This window comes from Dermacentor variabilis, chromosome 3 (genome assembly GCF_050947875.1).
Source record: "Dermacentor variabilis isolate Ectoservices chromosome 3, ASM5094787v1, whole genome shotgun sequence".
NCBI lineage: Eukaryota > Metazoa > Arthropoda > Arachnida > Ixodida > Ixodidae > Dermacentor > Dermacentor variabilis.
In genome coordinates, this window is record NC_134570.1 from 84,074,708 (window position 1) to 84,092,247 (window position 17,540).

At 41.8% G+C, this 17,540-nt stretch overlaps 1 protein-coding gene across 1 annotated transcript in view; it reads left to right on the forward strand.

The window, feature by feature from the left end:
* Positions 1-13,952, forward strand: part of LOC142574587 (uncharacterized) — an 83,658-nt gene extending 69,706 nt beyond the window's left edge. Inside the window, exons 6-9 of the mRNA XM_075683637.1 lie at positions 4,282-4,397; positions 5,119-5,155; positions 13,423-13,512; positions 13,920-13,952. Coding sequence (XP_075539752.1) covers positions 4,282-4,397; positions 5,119-5,155; positions 13,423-13,512; positions 13,920-13,952 — 276 coding nt within the window. The remainder of the gene's footprint in view (positions 1-4,281; positions 4,398-5,118; positions 5,156-13,422; positions 13,513-13,919) is intronic.
* The last annotated feature ends 3,588 nt before the right edge of the window (positions 13,953-17,540 follow it).

Genomic DNA, 17,540 nt, shown 5'->3' on the forward strand with positions numbered 1-17,540 from the left:
TAAACTGAGGCAGAATAGCAGCATAGGAATCCATCTCAGCTGTCACTGAATATACTAGGGACAACCTGAGTGCACAAGTTTCACTATCGGTTTTATGGTAGGTTAGAAAATTATCTCCCTGCGTGCACCTTACAGTACGAATGCAGCTAACTTGATTTAGAATGATTTTCTCGGAGTGTCTAACTCTCCCCTTTCTTGCGATTGCTCTCGTGCTAAAGTAAGTATTTGTTCAAATATCGTGATGTGGTTAAACGCTTGTGCAACCGCACGACTTCCATCTGTAGCATATTTAACGATGCCAGACAGATATTTATTCTGTCATTCTGAGGCTGATTTCGTTCGTGCACTTTAACTCTCTAACTTTTTCATTTGCACATATTCTCAGTTTCTTTCTTCAAGGTCGCTTCAAGTTCACACTACTTCCTATATTTATATAGTTAAACGCTGGAGGCGCTTGACATATTGGCGCGAGCTGATATGTCTTCACAAATGAACAAATATGATGTTCAGTCGCGCAGTAACCTTCTAAGCCTCTAGTATTCTTGAATATTCTTGTATAAATCTTAACCAAAATAGCCATTTGAGCGAATGAGGTGATATTCATGAATTACCGGAAATTTCTGTAATTTTTATTGTTTAAGATGGACAGCTGGGATGGTATCAATGATCGGTAACATTGCAATGCTGCGTCGTGGTTTACAATTGGCACTCCTTCACACTAATTCGCCAGGCAACGTCATATGCAAACCACCATTAGAGTTTAAGGTATCCACTTAGAAGTGGATTAGAAAGGGAGGCGTAACGAATTAGTAAAATTAGAAACCTGCGATGCAGCCAAGTGAAAGTGTAGAGCACGCGAACACTAAAGAGAGGGGTCCTAGGATAGAAACAAAGTTGTAGCGAAAACGCAGTGATGCACTGAGCAAAGTCTGCTGGACGATGTGCACTTGCATTTGTGAATGGCCATTGATGATTTCTAATGTGATATAGGAAATATTCTGTGGCTACCTAACGTTGGTAGCACACTATGGAATTCCAGCAAATAAGCAGGGTGTTTTATTGGACAGAGATGTCTGTGGTTTAGCATCGATCAATTTGATTGACATGCAGGACCGGGTCTTGTGGATTAAACGGGCCAGCTGCACTTCGTGAATCATGTTTTGGCTGTATGCTGTGGCCAAATGGAAATTTACCTAAAGGAACAGCACAAGTCTTGAGAGCTTTGAACTTTGATATCTCGAGCTATTAGATCTAAAGTGGTTTATTCTTGATATGTCAAGCCACACTCCTGTAGAGAAATGTACCGCGAATTTTATCTATATTTCATCATTATCTCCATGTTGCATATCCTTCTCGTTGTTATTGGTTGCGGTATGTTCCACAATCACGGTTTCTACGGCAGCTTTTTCTTTAAGGAACAACTCGTAATCTCGAGGAGTGAGAAGTGCGTCTATACATTCCACTCATTTGTTTGTCAGTGTGCCAAGCAAAGCAGAAGGTGGGCCGTCAAAGAATACCAAAGGCATTGCCTCGCTGGCTACCATTTGAATGTATGCGAGTCCCGCACTGTTTCCTCCCAGAGAGCCGCGAATAAACCGGGAGAGATGGCACCCGAGGATATGGCCTCACGTTGTGCATGCGCTACGCCCCCTGTAAATCGCATGGACGGTCGTATCTGCACCTGTAAGAAGAGGTAGGTGCCCCAAACAAATGGCGGAGAAAGCCAGCTTGCCTCTTTCGATCGCTATAACGCTGGTTGCGCTCAAAGGTGCATTAAATTCTTCGCCAACATGAGTAAAGCGCTCGGTTGAACTTTTCCCTCACATTGGACAAACACCAACACAAGTTTATGCGCTCCTTATGCACTCACGGAAAGCTTCGCTGTACACAGATTCCAACAAGGTATGATGCATCTGCTACATTGCTTAAAGTCAACTGCGCCGGAGCCAAAATGGACATTTCGATCACCCGCGTAAGCTTATATCATGGTTAGATTGACAGAAAGCTGAGCTAGTTGGTAAGGATTCATTATACAACAATGAGGTGAGGCGTGCAGACAGGACACAAGAGTAGAGAAGCGGACAACATGAACGCCGACTATCAACTGAAGGGAACACTCAGGCGAAAAAAAAGAAGCACCAATATCCTGGTTTATCATTCTTCCAATGAAGCGCGCTATATGTCGGCTGAGGAAATCGTCAAAAATAAATAAGAAAGAAATTTTCTGCGAGCAGTTCACGCAATATTTTTGCAAGTTGTGTCTACATTTGTGGACACGCCTTTTTGGCATGAAAATCTTTTTATATCACCGATTTCTTTTTTGAGGTGCTGCAACAGTGTTAAATAAATCGTTCAAACAGTTATCTGTCTGTTTCCCCACAGCTTATTGGGCAGTAAGGATGATATTAGTATTGTTTTGGTCGCCTACATCTCTTTGGTATGCCAAAGCTAGACCTAGAGGAGAAATGGCTCGCATTGAAAAACATGCTGAAGATCCCATTTAAGAAGGCATTGAAGGCTCCAAAGATGCGAAACATAATACAGTGGCCATTACATAAATAATACACATCTATCATATCTAGTACTATTTAGTCTCTCCGTCACTGCTCGCTACAGTCGTTCACAAAATTTTACGGACAAAGGAGTCTGAGAAAAAGCTTAATATCTAAGCAGCCTCACAACGGAGCCTGATCTTCGCATTTGCAGCCGCTAGTAGTATATACGAACAACATAGTGATGTTCAGTTTTACTAGCTACCTTTATAGGCTGCTCCAAAATTCAACGTTTTACGAGATCCCATGATCTGTAACCTTATGTGGTTGACTGTACATGCAGTGCGCAAATAAGGCCTACCAGGCTACAGGTTGGCGTTTTGATTCACTGTACATTTAGGTGTTAGAGGACGCATGCCGGGACTAAATGCATGGGAGACACCAGCGGAAATTTGTCTCTGGTATGTAGGCATTCTCGCTGTCACGCACCTAATTAAATTTATAGTAAAGAGAACGAAACTGAAGCATTGGTGAGATATTCGAAATACCTCCTTCAGAATGACCGACCATACCAGGAAGTTTTTTGTGGTTCCCACTCATTTACAGCGTATATGTATGATAAATCTTATCTCGCCTATTTGCTTGGTGTGTATTTTTGTGTTTTTTGCAGTTTTCATTTAGCGAATGTGAAGTATTGTGGCGGCGAGGTGAATGATATTGAACTTGTTTTGCAAACACAAATTAAAAGTTGCTCTAGCGGGGTCAACAAATGGGAAGTACGACTTGCTGAACTTACAAACAGGGCCCTTTGCCAATTGAATTAAGGTGCCTGAGGCGCAGTCACTGTGAAATGGCAACTAGAATGGTTTTGAACACCCATGGAATAACTGTCTACATTAACCTGTTTCTATGCAGCGGGATGTAGCGCTCCTAATATATTGTTATTTAACTTAGCCTACTCTGATTTTCCAATGCCCTATTCCAGAAAACCATAATTGTATATGAAAGTGAAATGAATATGAAACATAGAGTGTGGATAACCAACATATAGTTGCAACGTCTCACATCCAAAAGCAACACACCCTCTTTAGAGCAAAGGCTGTAGCGGAGAGGGGAGGGTGTGCGCGGAGGAATGGTAGATTGCTGATTAATTTCCATCATCTGCAAATATTCACCTTGCGGACAAAACCTTTATCAAAAATGCGAGCACTCTGCCATAATTGCGAGTGCCGGCTGCAGGGAATAGAACCAACAATTTCATATTCGCCAGGAAAACGCCACAACCAAAGAGGGATGGCGACGCATTATGTAAGAATGCGCATAAATGTTTGTCTATAAGCCAAAATGACTTCAACTTTGTTGGCGGACGCTGTTAGGACGCAACTGTTCTTCGAAACTCCACAGCGCATTTAAAATATTTATCTGTGCAACTGAAGTTATGATAAATACTTTGCTTCTTCAAAGACAAACTGCTTTGTTCAGCTTTTAATGAGGTCTGGCATATGCCGAAACATCGGCGCAGTCCGCTTAAGGAAATAAGATATACGATGTGCCTCTTAGCTCCCTTTTCATGGCACCACTTATTTTCCCTTGTTTTTCTAACAAATGAGCACTCTTGTGTTGATACTAGCCGATGCATTTCATTTATTCAGCCACAGTAATCTTCGAGCCTACGCATCTTTTATTCTCGCAAAAAGTAAGATGAGACTGTGAATACTTGTCTTATTGCGTGTTTCGCATGAGAATGTGAGAGCTAACATTTTCGAAAAAAATGCCTGTTTCTTTGCAGTGCTCCCTTCACAGAAATGGAACTGAGACAGGATGTACGTCGGAATGCAAGTGCGTGACTAAGAATTTCAAGAGCACCAGCCAGATTGGAAGCGGCATATGTATGAATAAGCGAGGGTAAGTATTTCGGGTTTCCATGGTGGGACGGATCTGAATCGATATATTCGTGATATTGAACGTCATCACTGTACTATCATAACAACGCTCCCTAACTCCGTAGAACACAAAGCATAATCTCTACCATACATGCAGAAATACACCATACATGCAGAAATAAGTTGTTGGTACGCACAAATTTATCGGCTGTGTGTCCATTTGTATATATATGTTTAATGTGTTCGTATTATTCCTGCATTCATACCAAGTAAACGTTCAATTATGATAATTACTTGCTATGTTAGCTCTCTCTACCTTGTCATTGCTACGTTGGCAATACTGCGTTAGTATAAAAAAATTTCCATAACTCACAGGAGATGCATTTGAAAGTTTGGTAACTCCATCGCCTCCTTCTTTACTAATAATGAATCACTACATCAAAAATAATACTGTAGATATATATACAATAGCCGTTCTCAGTTATCTTTAAGAAATCCTTGGTGCGAAATTATTGAAACGCATGAAGATGCTTTTTTCTTGATACGTGTATCCTAAACATCTTTGGTGAAAAACTCGCACGAGGTTGACTAGAGATATGTTTGTACACCCTTTCTGTTCATGTTCCGCCCACTCAGATATCCCCCCCCCAACACCCATTATCCCTTAAAACGAGGCTTGAAACAATAGTTTTTTTTTCTTACTCAATGTCAGTTTTTTATTTCGTGTTCTACTTTTCTTGCAGCTATCAATTCAGCAGTGGAGCGCAATGTGGGGGTCAGGTGAGACATTCCGAAATTGTTTCGCATGTCGAAGTTAGGATCCCCTACACTGTGACCAAGCGCTGTTACATACGATTTGTTGCACATTAACTTGCATGGAATGTTGCTTGTTCAATTAGGGTACGCTAGTAGCTTTTCATATAGAAATACGATTACTATAGCCATGATAAACTACTACGAAATCCACACACACACACACACACACACACACACACACACACACACACACACACACACACACACACACACACACACACACACACATATATATATATATATATATATATATATATATATATATATATATATATATATATATATATATATATGTATATATAGTGCTCGTTTGCTAGCATGATTAAACCCTGCAGTGACACGGCGCACTTAATTGGACAATAAAGGGAATGTATAATTAGCTATTTCAGCGTTACTTGTTAGAAGAACCACTAGAAGAACCACTCTAAATGTGACAAGATGCTCATTGCGGCATCAAATGGGAAAAAAGAAACAGAGACGGATGGCTACATCACCTTGAAGTTTCCACTCTAAGCCACTGCGACGTTATGAATTAACAGCGTCCGCTTGGGTCTATGTAGCTTCACCGGTAGCGCTAATACTGCATTGCATTCTAAAACAGCCAGATACTAAGCTCATGATGTTTCGAGAAGGTTTACTGAGCCACGATACCTTATATAAGAAAAAGATGTGAAAAAAGGTATAAGAAAAAGAGCGCCAAATTGGTGTACCGGGGCGGGGGTGTAAGCTGCAGTTTCCTGTTTTGACATTCCAGCTCTTACTGTAACATTGACAAACATATACTTTCAAAAGTAAGCATTATCAAATCAAACTGATTTTAGTGTTGCACTTTCTTGTTCATTCAAGTTTCAAGAATTTTATATTTTTGTAGAGCAATAGTACAAAGATCGCAGAGAAGAAATTTAACCAGTACAATAAATACTTAGGTTATGTCGAGCTAGTAATCCTATTTGCAATACCGATTGATTATATGTAATGATCTCTGTATCTCAAATTGCGAAAGGAACTGACATACGTGCTACAAGTAGAGCCGCTGGTTAATCACGAATATATAACTTTCAAATGCAAGGTAGAACTGTTTATAACACAAGTTTTGAAGGATAGCCCATTATACTTTTTTCAAACCATGTAGCGCACCACCAAATACGCATTTTTTCGCATTATTCCTTGTATTGAAGTTACTTATGGCATAAAATTTTTAGTTAGCAGAGATTTACCTTAAAAAAGCATGCATCTAACCAACCAACCTGGTAGTGCACCTCGTAAAGTAGTTTTTTTAAACATTATCCGTACCGATGTGAAATATATGGCATGATTTATTGTTAGCGTCGGATTTCTCTCAAAATTAGCTCCGTCCTTACTTCAAATGGTGTTGTGGATGTCTTAAAATATGATTATTTTGCACTATGCTTTATACCTAATTATTACATTATTCATGTCTAGCAGAGGTTTATGTTAAATATAGGTTGCGTATCCGTGCGGACAAACCGTGTTTGAAAGGGTTTTTATGCGCGCGATGCACCAAAACAAATATGGGAATGTTAGAGGGGTTTATCTGGTTACCCTATGCTCCAATCTACTGCAGCCTGAATGCTTTCAAGAAAACAAAATAGGAGAGCCGTTCTGCCTAAATTAAAGATTACATCTTGAAGTTTCACATAGCCTAGGAACACACGCTCTAAACGAGATGAGATGCTACTGCATCCTGAATAATTTCGGTTACCTAGAGCTGATTAACGTGAATCCATACCTGTGCACACTTTCCCATGAACTTTCCAATGTACACCTGTGCCTGTGTACACTTTCCAATGAACAGGAAACGAACTTCCCCATCTCTTGTTGATCAGCGGGACGCCAGAGAAACTTGGAGAACGTGGCCCATCTTAGTCTCAATACACATGAGCGTTGGATTGTAGGGAGATTTGTTACTACAAAACTTTATACGGCGACCTTTACCACGCAATGATCGTCGCAAGCTATTCCGAAAAATATGCATCTACAACGCAGAAGTTGGAATTCATTAGAAGCGAAGTTTTAGTGAAGCGGTTAATTAACTGCTTAACACTAACAGCAATGCGTACTATTTTGCTTAATTTCAGCCTTGTAACGCTTAATCTCATGCAATGTTTACCTTCATCCGCTACAAAGTCCACAATCTTTATGTTTATACACTACACTGCTCAGAAGGTAGGCCGAAATGAAACCTGGAATTAAAGCAAATGACCAACGCGAGACGAATACCAAGCGATGTCGCGAGGAGAATGCAATGGATGGTACTCATCGAGGGAAGAATGGCCATGACAGTTGTACGCACATAAAAGCACGACATATGTCAAACAAAGTTTAAGTATTTCGTACCACTTGCCTCACTGTGGCACAGACCCCTACTGGAAGATTCATCAAGAAGGAGCACTCAACCTGTGACACATAGAAAATCGCTAAATCAAAAAGAGTAAACTATAAAAACAATTATAATGTAATGGTATATAATGTATTATATTATATATAATGCACTATTTGATAAACAGGACACCTTGCTTTACAGATGCCTGTTCACGGACGGTGTAAGTTCCGGTTTTACGTAATAAATAAGAAGAAGGCTCATTGAAAGTGGGGGGGGGGGGTGATTTTAGAGCGGAGTTCTTAGGCAGCCGTTCTTGGGCTCAATGTCGGCGTAACTGCGCGAACCCGCTCGTACCTGTGCTCGCGCATTAGTAGTCGTCTCCTTCCACAGCTTGCTTGAATGCCGCTCAGGATGCCAGCGTTCCCGTACTCCCCTTCGAGCTCGCGCCACTGCTTGCGCCTTTGCCGTCGCCTTCTTCCACATCAGGTTCTAATGCTATTCATCATGCTAAAGTTGCCTACTGGCACTCCCTCTGCGAAGGTGCTGACGCACTCACCCAATGCCAGTCGGTGCGGTAATTTCTATCTAAAGTTCTTTGCCTTAATATATCAGTCGCGCATTCGTTGTCGCCGTCTTCCGCAGCTGGCTCCGACGCCGCTCATAATGCCAGCCTTCCCATACTGCCTCTCTCTCTGCGAAAGTGCCGACGGCAGTGGTCCACTGCCAGTTGGTGCGGCGAATTCTGTGTCAAATTCATTGCCTCAAAATATTGCGAAATCACAGCATGTGTACAGCTGCACTCAAATTTCGCATTAGGGAGTATCGTAATTATCGGACAATCCTTTTACAGCCACCACCATATCAATCCAACCAACAATTAAGCCAAAAGAAAACACGAGGGAAATTATTCGTACTTTTTAATTGAAGTGCATAAATGATAAACTCAAAGGAAATGAAAGAGATAAAAGTAACTATGCGCCGGTTGGGGCCGAAACAACAAACTCCTCAATACATGCGGCTTGCAATATCACTTGTGCTCACATCTTGTTTTATCTTGCGCACATACTTACCTTCGGTAGAAATTTGTTCAAGCTAAAACACCGACAATGACAATGTTTTTTCGCATGGCCTTCGAAAGAAGCTGGAGAAAGATGTCACCTAGCTCGCATGATTTATTCAGTTTTTACTACATCCATCGCTATCAATCTTTTTGCTTATCTGATAATAACCTTAACTTTCGAGTTTAACACACGAACGGGTGGATGTCTGATTTTCCCTTTATTCATTACTTCTCTCCACCTTGCGGGTTTCCGCAGAACTACTACGTCAAACTCTTGCCTTTGCTTTGTGTTGTTGACAAATTCGGCTTCGCCCTGCCATCTGCTGGCCGCCTGGTTAGCTCAGATGGTAGAGCGGCTGCCCCGGATAGGCGGTGGTCCCGGGTTCGAGTCCCGGACCAGGACGAATTTTTCTTCAACTATGAGGCTTTTCTTTCGAGGAACCCGTATGGGTTTCCTTTGTAGCAATTGCTACGAACGGGTGGATGTCTGATTTTTACCTTTATTCATTACTTCTCTCAACATTGCGGATTTCCGCAGAACTACTACGCCAAACTCTTGCCTTTGCTTCGTGTTGTTGACAAATTCGACTTCGCCCTGCCATCTGCTGGCCGCCTGGTTAGCTCAGATGGTAGAGCGGCTGCCCCGGATAGGCGGTGGTCCCGGGTTCGAGTCCCGGACCAGGACGAATTTTTCTTCAACTATGAGGCTTTTCTTTCGAGGAACCCGTATGGGTTTCCTTTGTAGCAATTGCTACGAACGGGTGGATGTCTGATTTTTACCTTTATTCATTACTTCTCTCAACATTGCGGATTTCCGCAGAACTACTACGCCAAACTCTTGCCTTTGCTTCGTGTTGTTGACAAATTCGACTTCGCCCTGCCATCTGCTGGCCGCCTGGTTAGCTCAGATGGTAGAGCGGCTGCCCCGGAAAGGCGGTGGTCCCGGGTTCTAGTCCCGGACCAGGACGAATTTTTCTTCAACTATGAGGCTTTTCTTTCGAGGAACCCGTATGGGTTTCCTTTGTAGCAATTGCTACGAACGGGTGGATGTCTGATTTTCCCTTTATTCACCCATATCACTACACTGCACCATTAACTACACTTGCAATGACTGTGGCTCAATCAATGTCTTCCCTGCTTTTTTTCACCAGTACTATAATCGTCTCTTATCTCCACTACTGACCACTTATTCCTTAGACCTTCTTTAAATTCCAAGGCTTCTGGAAGGCGGACACTCCGTATAGACCTTGCTGGGTGAATATCTTGGCATTCTATGGCGATGTATCGAGTCGTTTGCTGGCTTCTTTTTTTTTCTGCAAACACACATGGCTCATCTTGTGGATAATGTTTGCTCGGGTGTGTTTTGGTCCTCAGGCAGCCAGCTCGGGCATCAAATTTCAAGACACTCCCCTATACGTTATCATATAGATTTTTCCTCCTAATTTTTTCCCTTGGCTTTTGTAAATCTCCATGCTTTTTTTTGTTTATACCTTCACACTCAATTTATCGTCTCTGTTTATCTCACTTTCTTTCTTACGACCTCTTGGTTCGGTATCCACGCTATTGAAGTAGAGATATTTGTGCACGTTAGCCGGCTATTTCTTTTCGTCCATATTCCTTAGTCTTTCTTCAAAACTAACCTCGCTCTTCGCTTCTCTGACTTCAAAAGACGCGCCACGCATGTCGTCTTGCACTGCCTCATTCATGGCCCCCAAAGTTAGTCGGCCCACTGCTCCCTCCTATTATCCAACCCAGGCAATATGTCTTCTTTATAGCACAGAATCCATCTAATTTATTTTAATCCACAGGTACTGCCGACTTTGGTGCGAGGCCGTAGGCAGGGATGGGCAGTAAAATAGATACAACATGGGACAATACATTTTTCAATACAACGAAAAATAAAGCAGAGCGTAAAAACAAGCGAAAAGGATGCATTCACGAATTATAAATACTAATTTGCTCTTGAGAAAAGTACAAGAGCTTAGAAATAATTGGGAAGAGTGTAGCGTTTTAGCACAAGCGTAACAAAATTATGAAGTAGCCGAGTTTAGCTAAAGCGAAGATGACGACAAGAAAGACATCAACACATTCAGCAACTGTTCGCAAATAACCGAACTAAGCACTGTTCAATGCACTGAAAAACATGAATCAGGTACAAACCGTGGTGATAACGCTGGAGTAATGGCTAAAAAATTAAGCAGAATATCAGAAAAGGAGTTAACGTTCAAATGACGGCTGGCATATTCACTATCGCAATCAAGAATAAAAAAATACTGGTGGATGACACTGCCTCTACAGGCAGGCCGTGTGAATTGCGTGTGTTCGGCATAGGCGACGACTACTGGGGGGCTCCGGGGCCCAAGCCCGGTACGGTGTTTTCCGGGGGGGCTTAGCCCCATCCGGGCGATGCCGAAGCCCGCTTCCTCGCCCGTTGCAAACTCAGCAAACGTGCCGTTACCAGATCTTTTTCACCCACATCAGATGAAGATCCTTTTGACTTGCGTCGACCTTTCCACTTGAAACTTTACTGGGGCTTATAGCTTACTGCCTCATAGTTCGCTAGGACGTGCATGGCTTTTAATTTACACTTTCCCTTTATTTCTCCAAATACTGACTATAGGAGGACCCGCGCATTACAAGCACTAGCGGTGGTGGCGACATCCATATTATCTCACTTCAACATTGTTTTAAATAACAACTGTAACTACGATGCACATACACAATATATTTAAATATACACACAAGACAAAGTTTATTATATCTTTGAAAGAGATGGCCGTAGTAAATTAAAAATAATTTCTAAAGGTATGGATAGCCTATGTCTAGAGAATGAATACGTTGCCGTATGTTCACGACGCTTCAAGTTGCTTTACGTGCTTTTTTGACCATGAAAGAAACCTATAGACTTAAGTGACCCCTTCGGCAGATACTTTTATCAATGGCGGGTGGAATGCACGCGAATGTTGTGTGTCTCAGTATTGCTTCTCTTTGCAGTGCGCAGTGCTAACGACTCAGTAAAAAACATTTATAATAATTTAAAACATTTAGTAGGGACTGCCACATCGTCAGTTGCATGCAAAGGACATAAATATACGCAGGGTGTCCCAATTAACTGACCTGCACCAGGATTTAAAAGAAGAGCAATGCGTTACTCGAAGAAAACCTAGTGCATAATGTTTACAGTACAGTGGAGTATTTTTCAGTAATCTTTTCGTTACTGTGATTTAGTTAAGCAATTGTATTTATTATCTCACTCGAGACGTACAATCCTAATTATCAAAGCGTCAATGAGGCATATAAAAGCACAACCAAGGGACATCTGACAGCGGTATCTTTAGCGACATACTAATTGCGTACTAATCTTTTTCCGACTGATAAATAAACCCCGCGAAATATGGAGAATAGCACGTGCCTGTGTTCCCACCCGGATCATTAACCGGCGCCCTCGAACCGGCTCCATCTGAATTATCCAGAATGAAATAAAGGAAATAAAAAAAAACATCTTGATCGAGCGACTGCGTTATGTGCCGCACCCCGGCCGAAGTAACACGTCGCGTTTGGTGTTATTTGGATGTTCACTTATCGTAAAGTGCACGATTTCTTTGCCACAGAACTTATCCCAAAAGAATCGAATTTCCGTCGTCAGTGCAAAGGACTAAAAGTGCGTTTTGTTCAGTCCCAGTCGCCATGCCTTTCTCAAATGAGCAGAAGGTAAGCGTGATCCTTGATCTGGAATCTGCAAATGGCAACAAGAGGAAGGCCGCAAATATATACATCAGTCATGGAAGTGTGGCGGTATACAAGACGCATCGACTATCATAAAAAATTATGGAAACCTGACACAAACCGGCAGGTGCAAGAAACAACGGCGGAGGGCTACATCTTTGAGTCCTAACCTGCGCACGGATATTCTAGCCTGTATTGCCTCAAACCCTGATGCTAGCATGCGAGACGTTCCCGCCCAGATACCGATTTCCAAGTCATCAGTTTGGATGATTCTAAATGACAACCTTTCACTGATAACACTTTAACCAGCACCAATGCATAGAAGGTGGGAACCTGTAAAATCGTAAAGATTTCTCGAATTGGGTCTACACAAAAGGCGATGTGTCACCGGACTTTCTGAGCATCACGTGCACAGATGAAGCAAATTTTCGCAGGAACGCCTAGGTGAATTTGCATAATACACAGTATTGGAGGGACTCCACTCTACAATGGGTAAATCTCACTCAGCACCCATATCAGTGCTCGATCAATCTGTGGTTCAGAAATTACGCCACTGCTATCATCGGTCCCACCTTCCTCGATCACACACTGACTGGACAGCGTTACGTGAACGAAATCCTTGACGGAGTGGTGGATGAGCTTGTCAGGGAAGTCCCGCAGTCACGTCTTCCATTTCTGGGGTATCAGCAAGATGAAGCACCAGCCCACAGCAGCAGCCGAACACGAAACTGGCTGGAAGCGACTTTTCATGCGCAATAGATTGGAAGGTATGGTCTCTGTAAATTGGGCGGCTAGGTCACCTGACCTCTACCCACTTGATGTCTTTCCTTGGGTTTATGGAAAAATCGTGGTTATGGAAAGATCGAGACGGGAGTCAGATTAGTTCAAGGCAAGGATAACAGATGTCTGCCGTAGAATTCCGACGTCGGTCATCAGAAAAGCCACTGAAGATTTGATAAAACGGACACAGTACTGCATAGCTGCAAAAGGCGGCCTATTCATACACGTCCTCTAAGCTGGTCTTCAACGGAGCTTACGAATCATAGATAATAAGGGCAAACTGAAATGCGATAATTTGCTTTTTGTGCCCTGGACCCTTAGATTACAAAAACGCACAAAGGTGGTCATCTTTTAAAAGTCATCGCCGAGGACGTGTACCAGTTCCTCATCGGAAAAGACAGTCTGAAGTCTGTGAGTGATGTCATTCGGCGCTGCCGTACATATGAAGATTTGAAAGCTCGGCGTACGACACCGAAGTTCTGCCGCCTGGCCAACGTAACTAACGTCACCAGTGTTTACATGGCCCAACTATTTTATGTTGTTATGAAGTTGGAGAGCTTCGTAAAAATGTTTGTAAACAAAAGAATTCGCTATGCTGAGCAAAACGAGAACATCTTCATAAAATACGCAAAATAATCAAGGCCTTTGTACTCAAGTCCTGTCAGCTCAAAGGTAAATTACGAAGTGGACCGAAAGTCAAAAATAAAATACTACATTCGAAAGTTTGGATTCCTGGACAATGGAACAAACAATGTCTACATCATGTACGTCAAACTGCAATATGACGTGCCTACTATGCCCATCTGACATCTCTGCAGTACTGCCAGGCAAGAGCGGAGAACAGGTCTTGAGCCGATACGCAGGTGCATTAGAATGTGCGCAAGAAAAGAAACTCGCCTGCACCAAATTGCAAAAGTTCCCTCTCGAAAGAGGTGCACGAATTGTTCCAACTCAAGCCCGAAAACCGTGTAGTTAGCTGCTGCAACATTTGCAATGTTCATTTGTGCTTCTCTACCGCGAGAAATTGCTTCAGGGAGTTTTATGGTGGAAGCAGCTAAGAAGCCCACGTAAATGTTCGGCTCCCTTAACGTACGTAGGGACACATATGTCCTAGAAAATACCATATGGACTGTGAGAAATATACCTTTGAAAAATGCTTTATTACTGTTTCAAAGCCCCAAATAAAGTAGAACAGTTAAGATACATCGATAATTACTCGGCTGATTGGCCTATGTGCCTCCGGCGGTTAAGCTAGACAAATGAAGCTTTGAAACTATCGAGCTATGATCCTTGCGTGAGCTAAAACGCTGTGAAATTACACTCAATAAGCTGAGTCAATAGCATTTTTGTAGGGGTTCGTCAAACCTGAATTTGATAGCTGAGGTTTAAAATAATGTTGTTTTTTTTATTTTTTTCAGTGCTACATTTACAGCAATGGAACCGATATCGGATGCACTGGCAAATGCAAGTGCGTAAAGAATAACTTCAGGAGCAGCAGCGTAGGTGGCAGCGGTACCTGTAAGCGCGTTTATGGCTGAAGTGTTTTCACGGAGATATAAATAATGCAGTAAGAATATTAAAACCAATAAAACATAATAAAATAAAAACAACCGATGGAATAGGTGGAAACTGGTTCGCAGTCAACATATTACGCGCATATGGTGCACCTAAGGAACTCAAGTGCAAGGAATAACTACCTGCTTTGCAAGGTGACGACATTCCACAACGTATTTTAAAAAATGCCATGCATTCTAGCGATGGTACTCTGTCGTAATTAACAAGGCACTTATGCGGAAGCCGTGGCTAGCCGACCTGTCTCTATTTATTATTTCCTGCATCTCCACACATGCATTCAATTATATCGGGCATTCTAGCTGTAGTTGACTCAGTGTTTAGCGGGAATTTCCGGATATGTTCATGATATAGGACGGTTTGCTACCAATGCTGGTGCTTGCGCAAGGAGCCTCTTGAGATAAGGGAAATTCAGACTTCCCATTGCTCTGTGTGCGTACGAATTGCAAGTCGCTTTTGCTGGGAATTCCTGTAAATTTATATGCAAGGTCTTCTTTTTTGCATCTCAGCACAATGCCACTGTTCTGATAGATTGATTAGAATGTGCTGTTGCTAATTGTAGCTCATAATAAATCATTCTGTTGGCAATACTTGTGATTATTCCCGTAGCTGTTATCGTGGCCACCTAGTGCCAAAGTAGTTCTTTTTGAAATGTTTTGGCGCAATTTCTTTTGTTTTGTGCAAGTTAACCTAGTTTATATATTAAGTAAAGGAAAAAAGGAGGGACATAAATGGCTGGTAGGATGAGGTAAAAAAATTTCGCACGTATAATCATTCGACAGCCGTAAGGCAAAGATTAGAAGTAAACACTAGGAGCAGTCTTTCTCCGGCCGTGTTTACCTCTCAACAGATTGAAATCAAGAAATATATATTTGGCTGAGACGTACAGATTCTTCAAACGACGAATTATTTTCCCTGCATTCGCCTGAAGAAGTCGAATAAAGGTAAGAGTGGAGTCTTGGAAGGAGACACAGCCTCCTAATGCGGGTCACGGTATGCTGCGCACTGCTGTCGCGGTTAGAATGAGAACGATTATATATTTCGCTCGACCGAAAACTGCTTAGGAACCTGCCATTTGTAGATGACTTTCTCTTATTCAGCATCTCTGAAGATGAGGTGCAAGAAGTTAGTAGACAACGGGTTAAACGTTGTTTCAAGATTAATACGAAAAAAAGTGATGCTATGCAATTGCCTAGCGAAGGAACTCTAGTTGGCGATTCGCAGTCTACATCTCGGTTTTTCCAAACAGTGTTTATCTAGGCCAAGAAGCCACAGAAGACACATATCAGGAAAAGAAAGTCTACATAACGAAATTAGTTGGAGCCCAGAAAGCAGGCATTAGCAAATCATGACTGGGAGCTAACATAAATTCTTTGAAAGAAAAGTTCTGTGATAGCTTTCTCAGTTGACTAACATATCTGGCATAAACCTGGAGGTTAGAAAATGAGATTAAGTTTTTTTATTTTATTTGTTTACAGAGTAGCTTACCTACATTGCCATGAATGCATTACGTAGGGGGGCAAAATATAACCAGTAATACAGAAAAACTTTTGGACAGATATACTCACAAACATAAGCACAACAACAGCATTTAGAGAAAGACATCAAGTAATGTAAAACAAACAGCTTTCAAGATATATAGCACATAATTTTTTTTACAAGAACGCCGTCACTGCATAGAATAGAACAGATCGTTATTTGACAAAATTACTATATCATTTCATAAACTGTTCCATTGTCTAATTATTATGGGGGAAAAAGAGCAGTAAAAAGTGTTTGTTCTGCAGTTATAGGCTGATATCTTTTTGTTGTTATCACAGCGAGTCGATATGTAATCTGGTTCCAGAAGATAGTTATAGTGATGGATACCTGTCTGACTGTTATATATTCGGTGCAATAGTTTGAGCCTTAACTTCTGCCTACGCATATGTAGGAGATGCCATCCTAAAGTGGCCTTCATTTCAGAAACGCTAGAGTGCGGGCTGTAATTATTACAAACAAACCTTACTGCTTGATTCTGTAGCTTTTTCAGTCCATTATTAAGGTAATCTTGATAGGGATCCCATATTACACAAGTATAATCAAGTATTGTTCTGACGTGTAAGAAGTATAAAGCTTCGTTAAATTCGTGCGTTTCCTGTTTAAAAGTCCTGCGAATAAAATATAATATCCTACTAGCATTTGCTACGAGAGTGTCAAGCTGTTTATGTCAATAGAGTGATTCGGTGAAATTGACTCCTAGATACTTGTTTTCCGACTGTATGTCGATAAGCGTGCCATTGATGTTATATCGGTGCTGAAATTTTGATAATTTTCGGGAAAAACTTACGCTACTGATTTTTTCATATTTAAATTAATTATATTTATATTTATATTTAAATTTGCCATTTGCAGATGGCTCTCTCTTGTTCAGCACCTCTGCAGATGAGCGAGCTGTGTAGTACCAGTCTTAACAGTCTTGCCACTCTTACCAGTCTTAACAGCTGTGTGTTACCAGTACTCACGTACGGGGCCGAAACCTCGAGACTTACGAAAAGGGTTCTACTAAAATTGAGGACGACGCAACGATCTATGGAAAGACGAATGATAGGTTTAACGTTAAGAGATCAGAAAAGAGCAGATTACGTGAGGGAACAAATGCGGGTTAATGACATCTTAGTTGAAATCAAGAAAAAGAAGTGGGGGGGGGCATGGGCAGGACATGTAATGAAGAGGGAAGATAACCGATGGTCATTAAGGGTTACAGACTGGATTCCAAGGGAAGGCAAGTGTAGCAGGGGACGGCAAAAAGTCAGGTGGGTGGATGAAATTAAGAAGTTTGCAGGGACAACATGGCCACAATTAGCGCATGACCGAGGTAGTTGGAG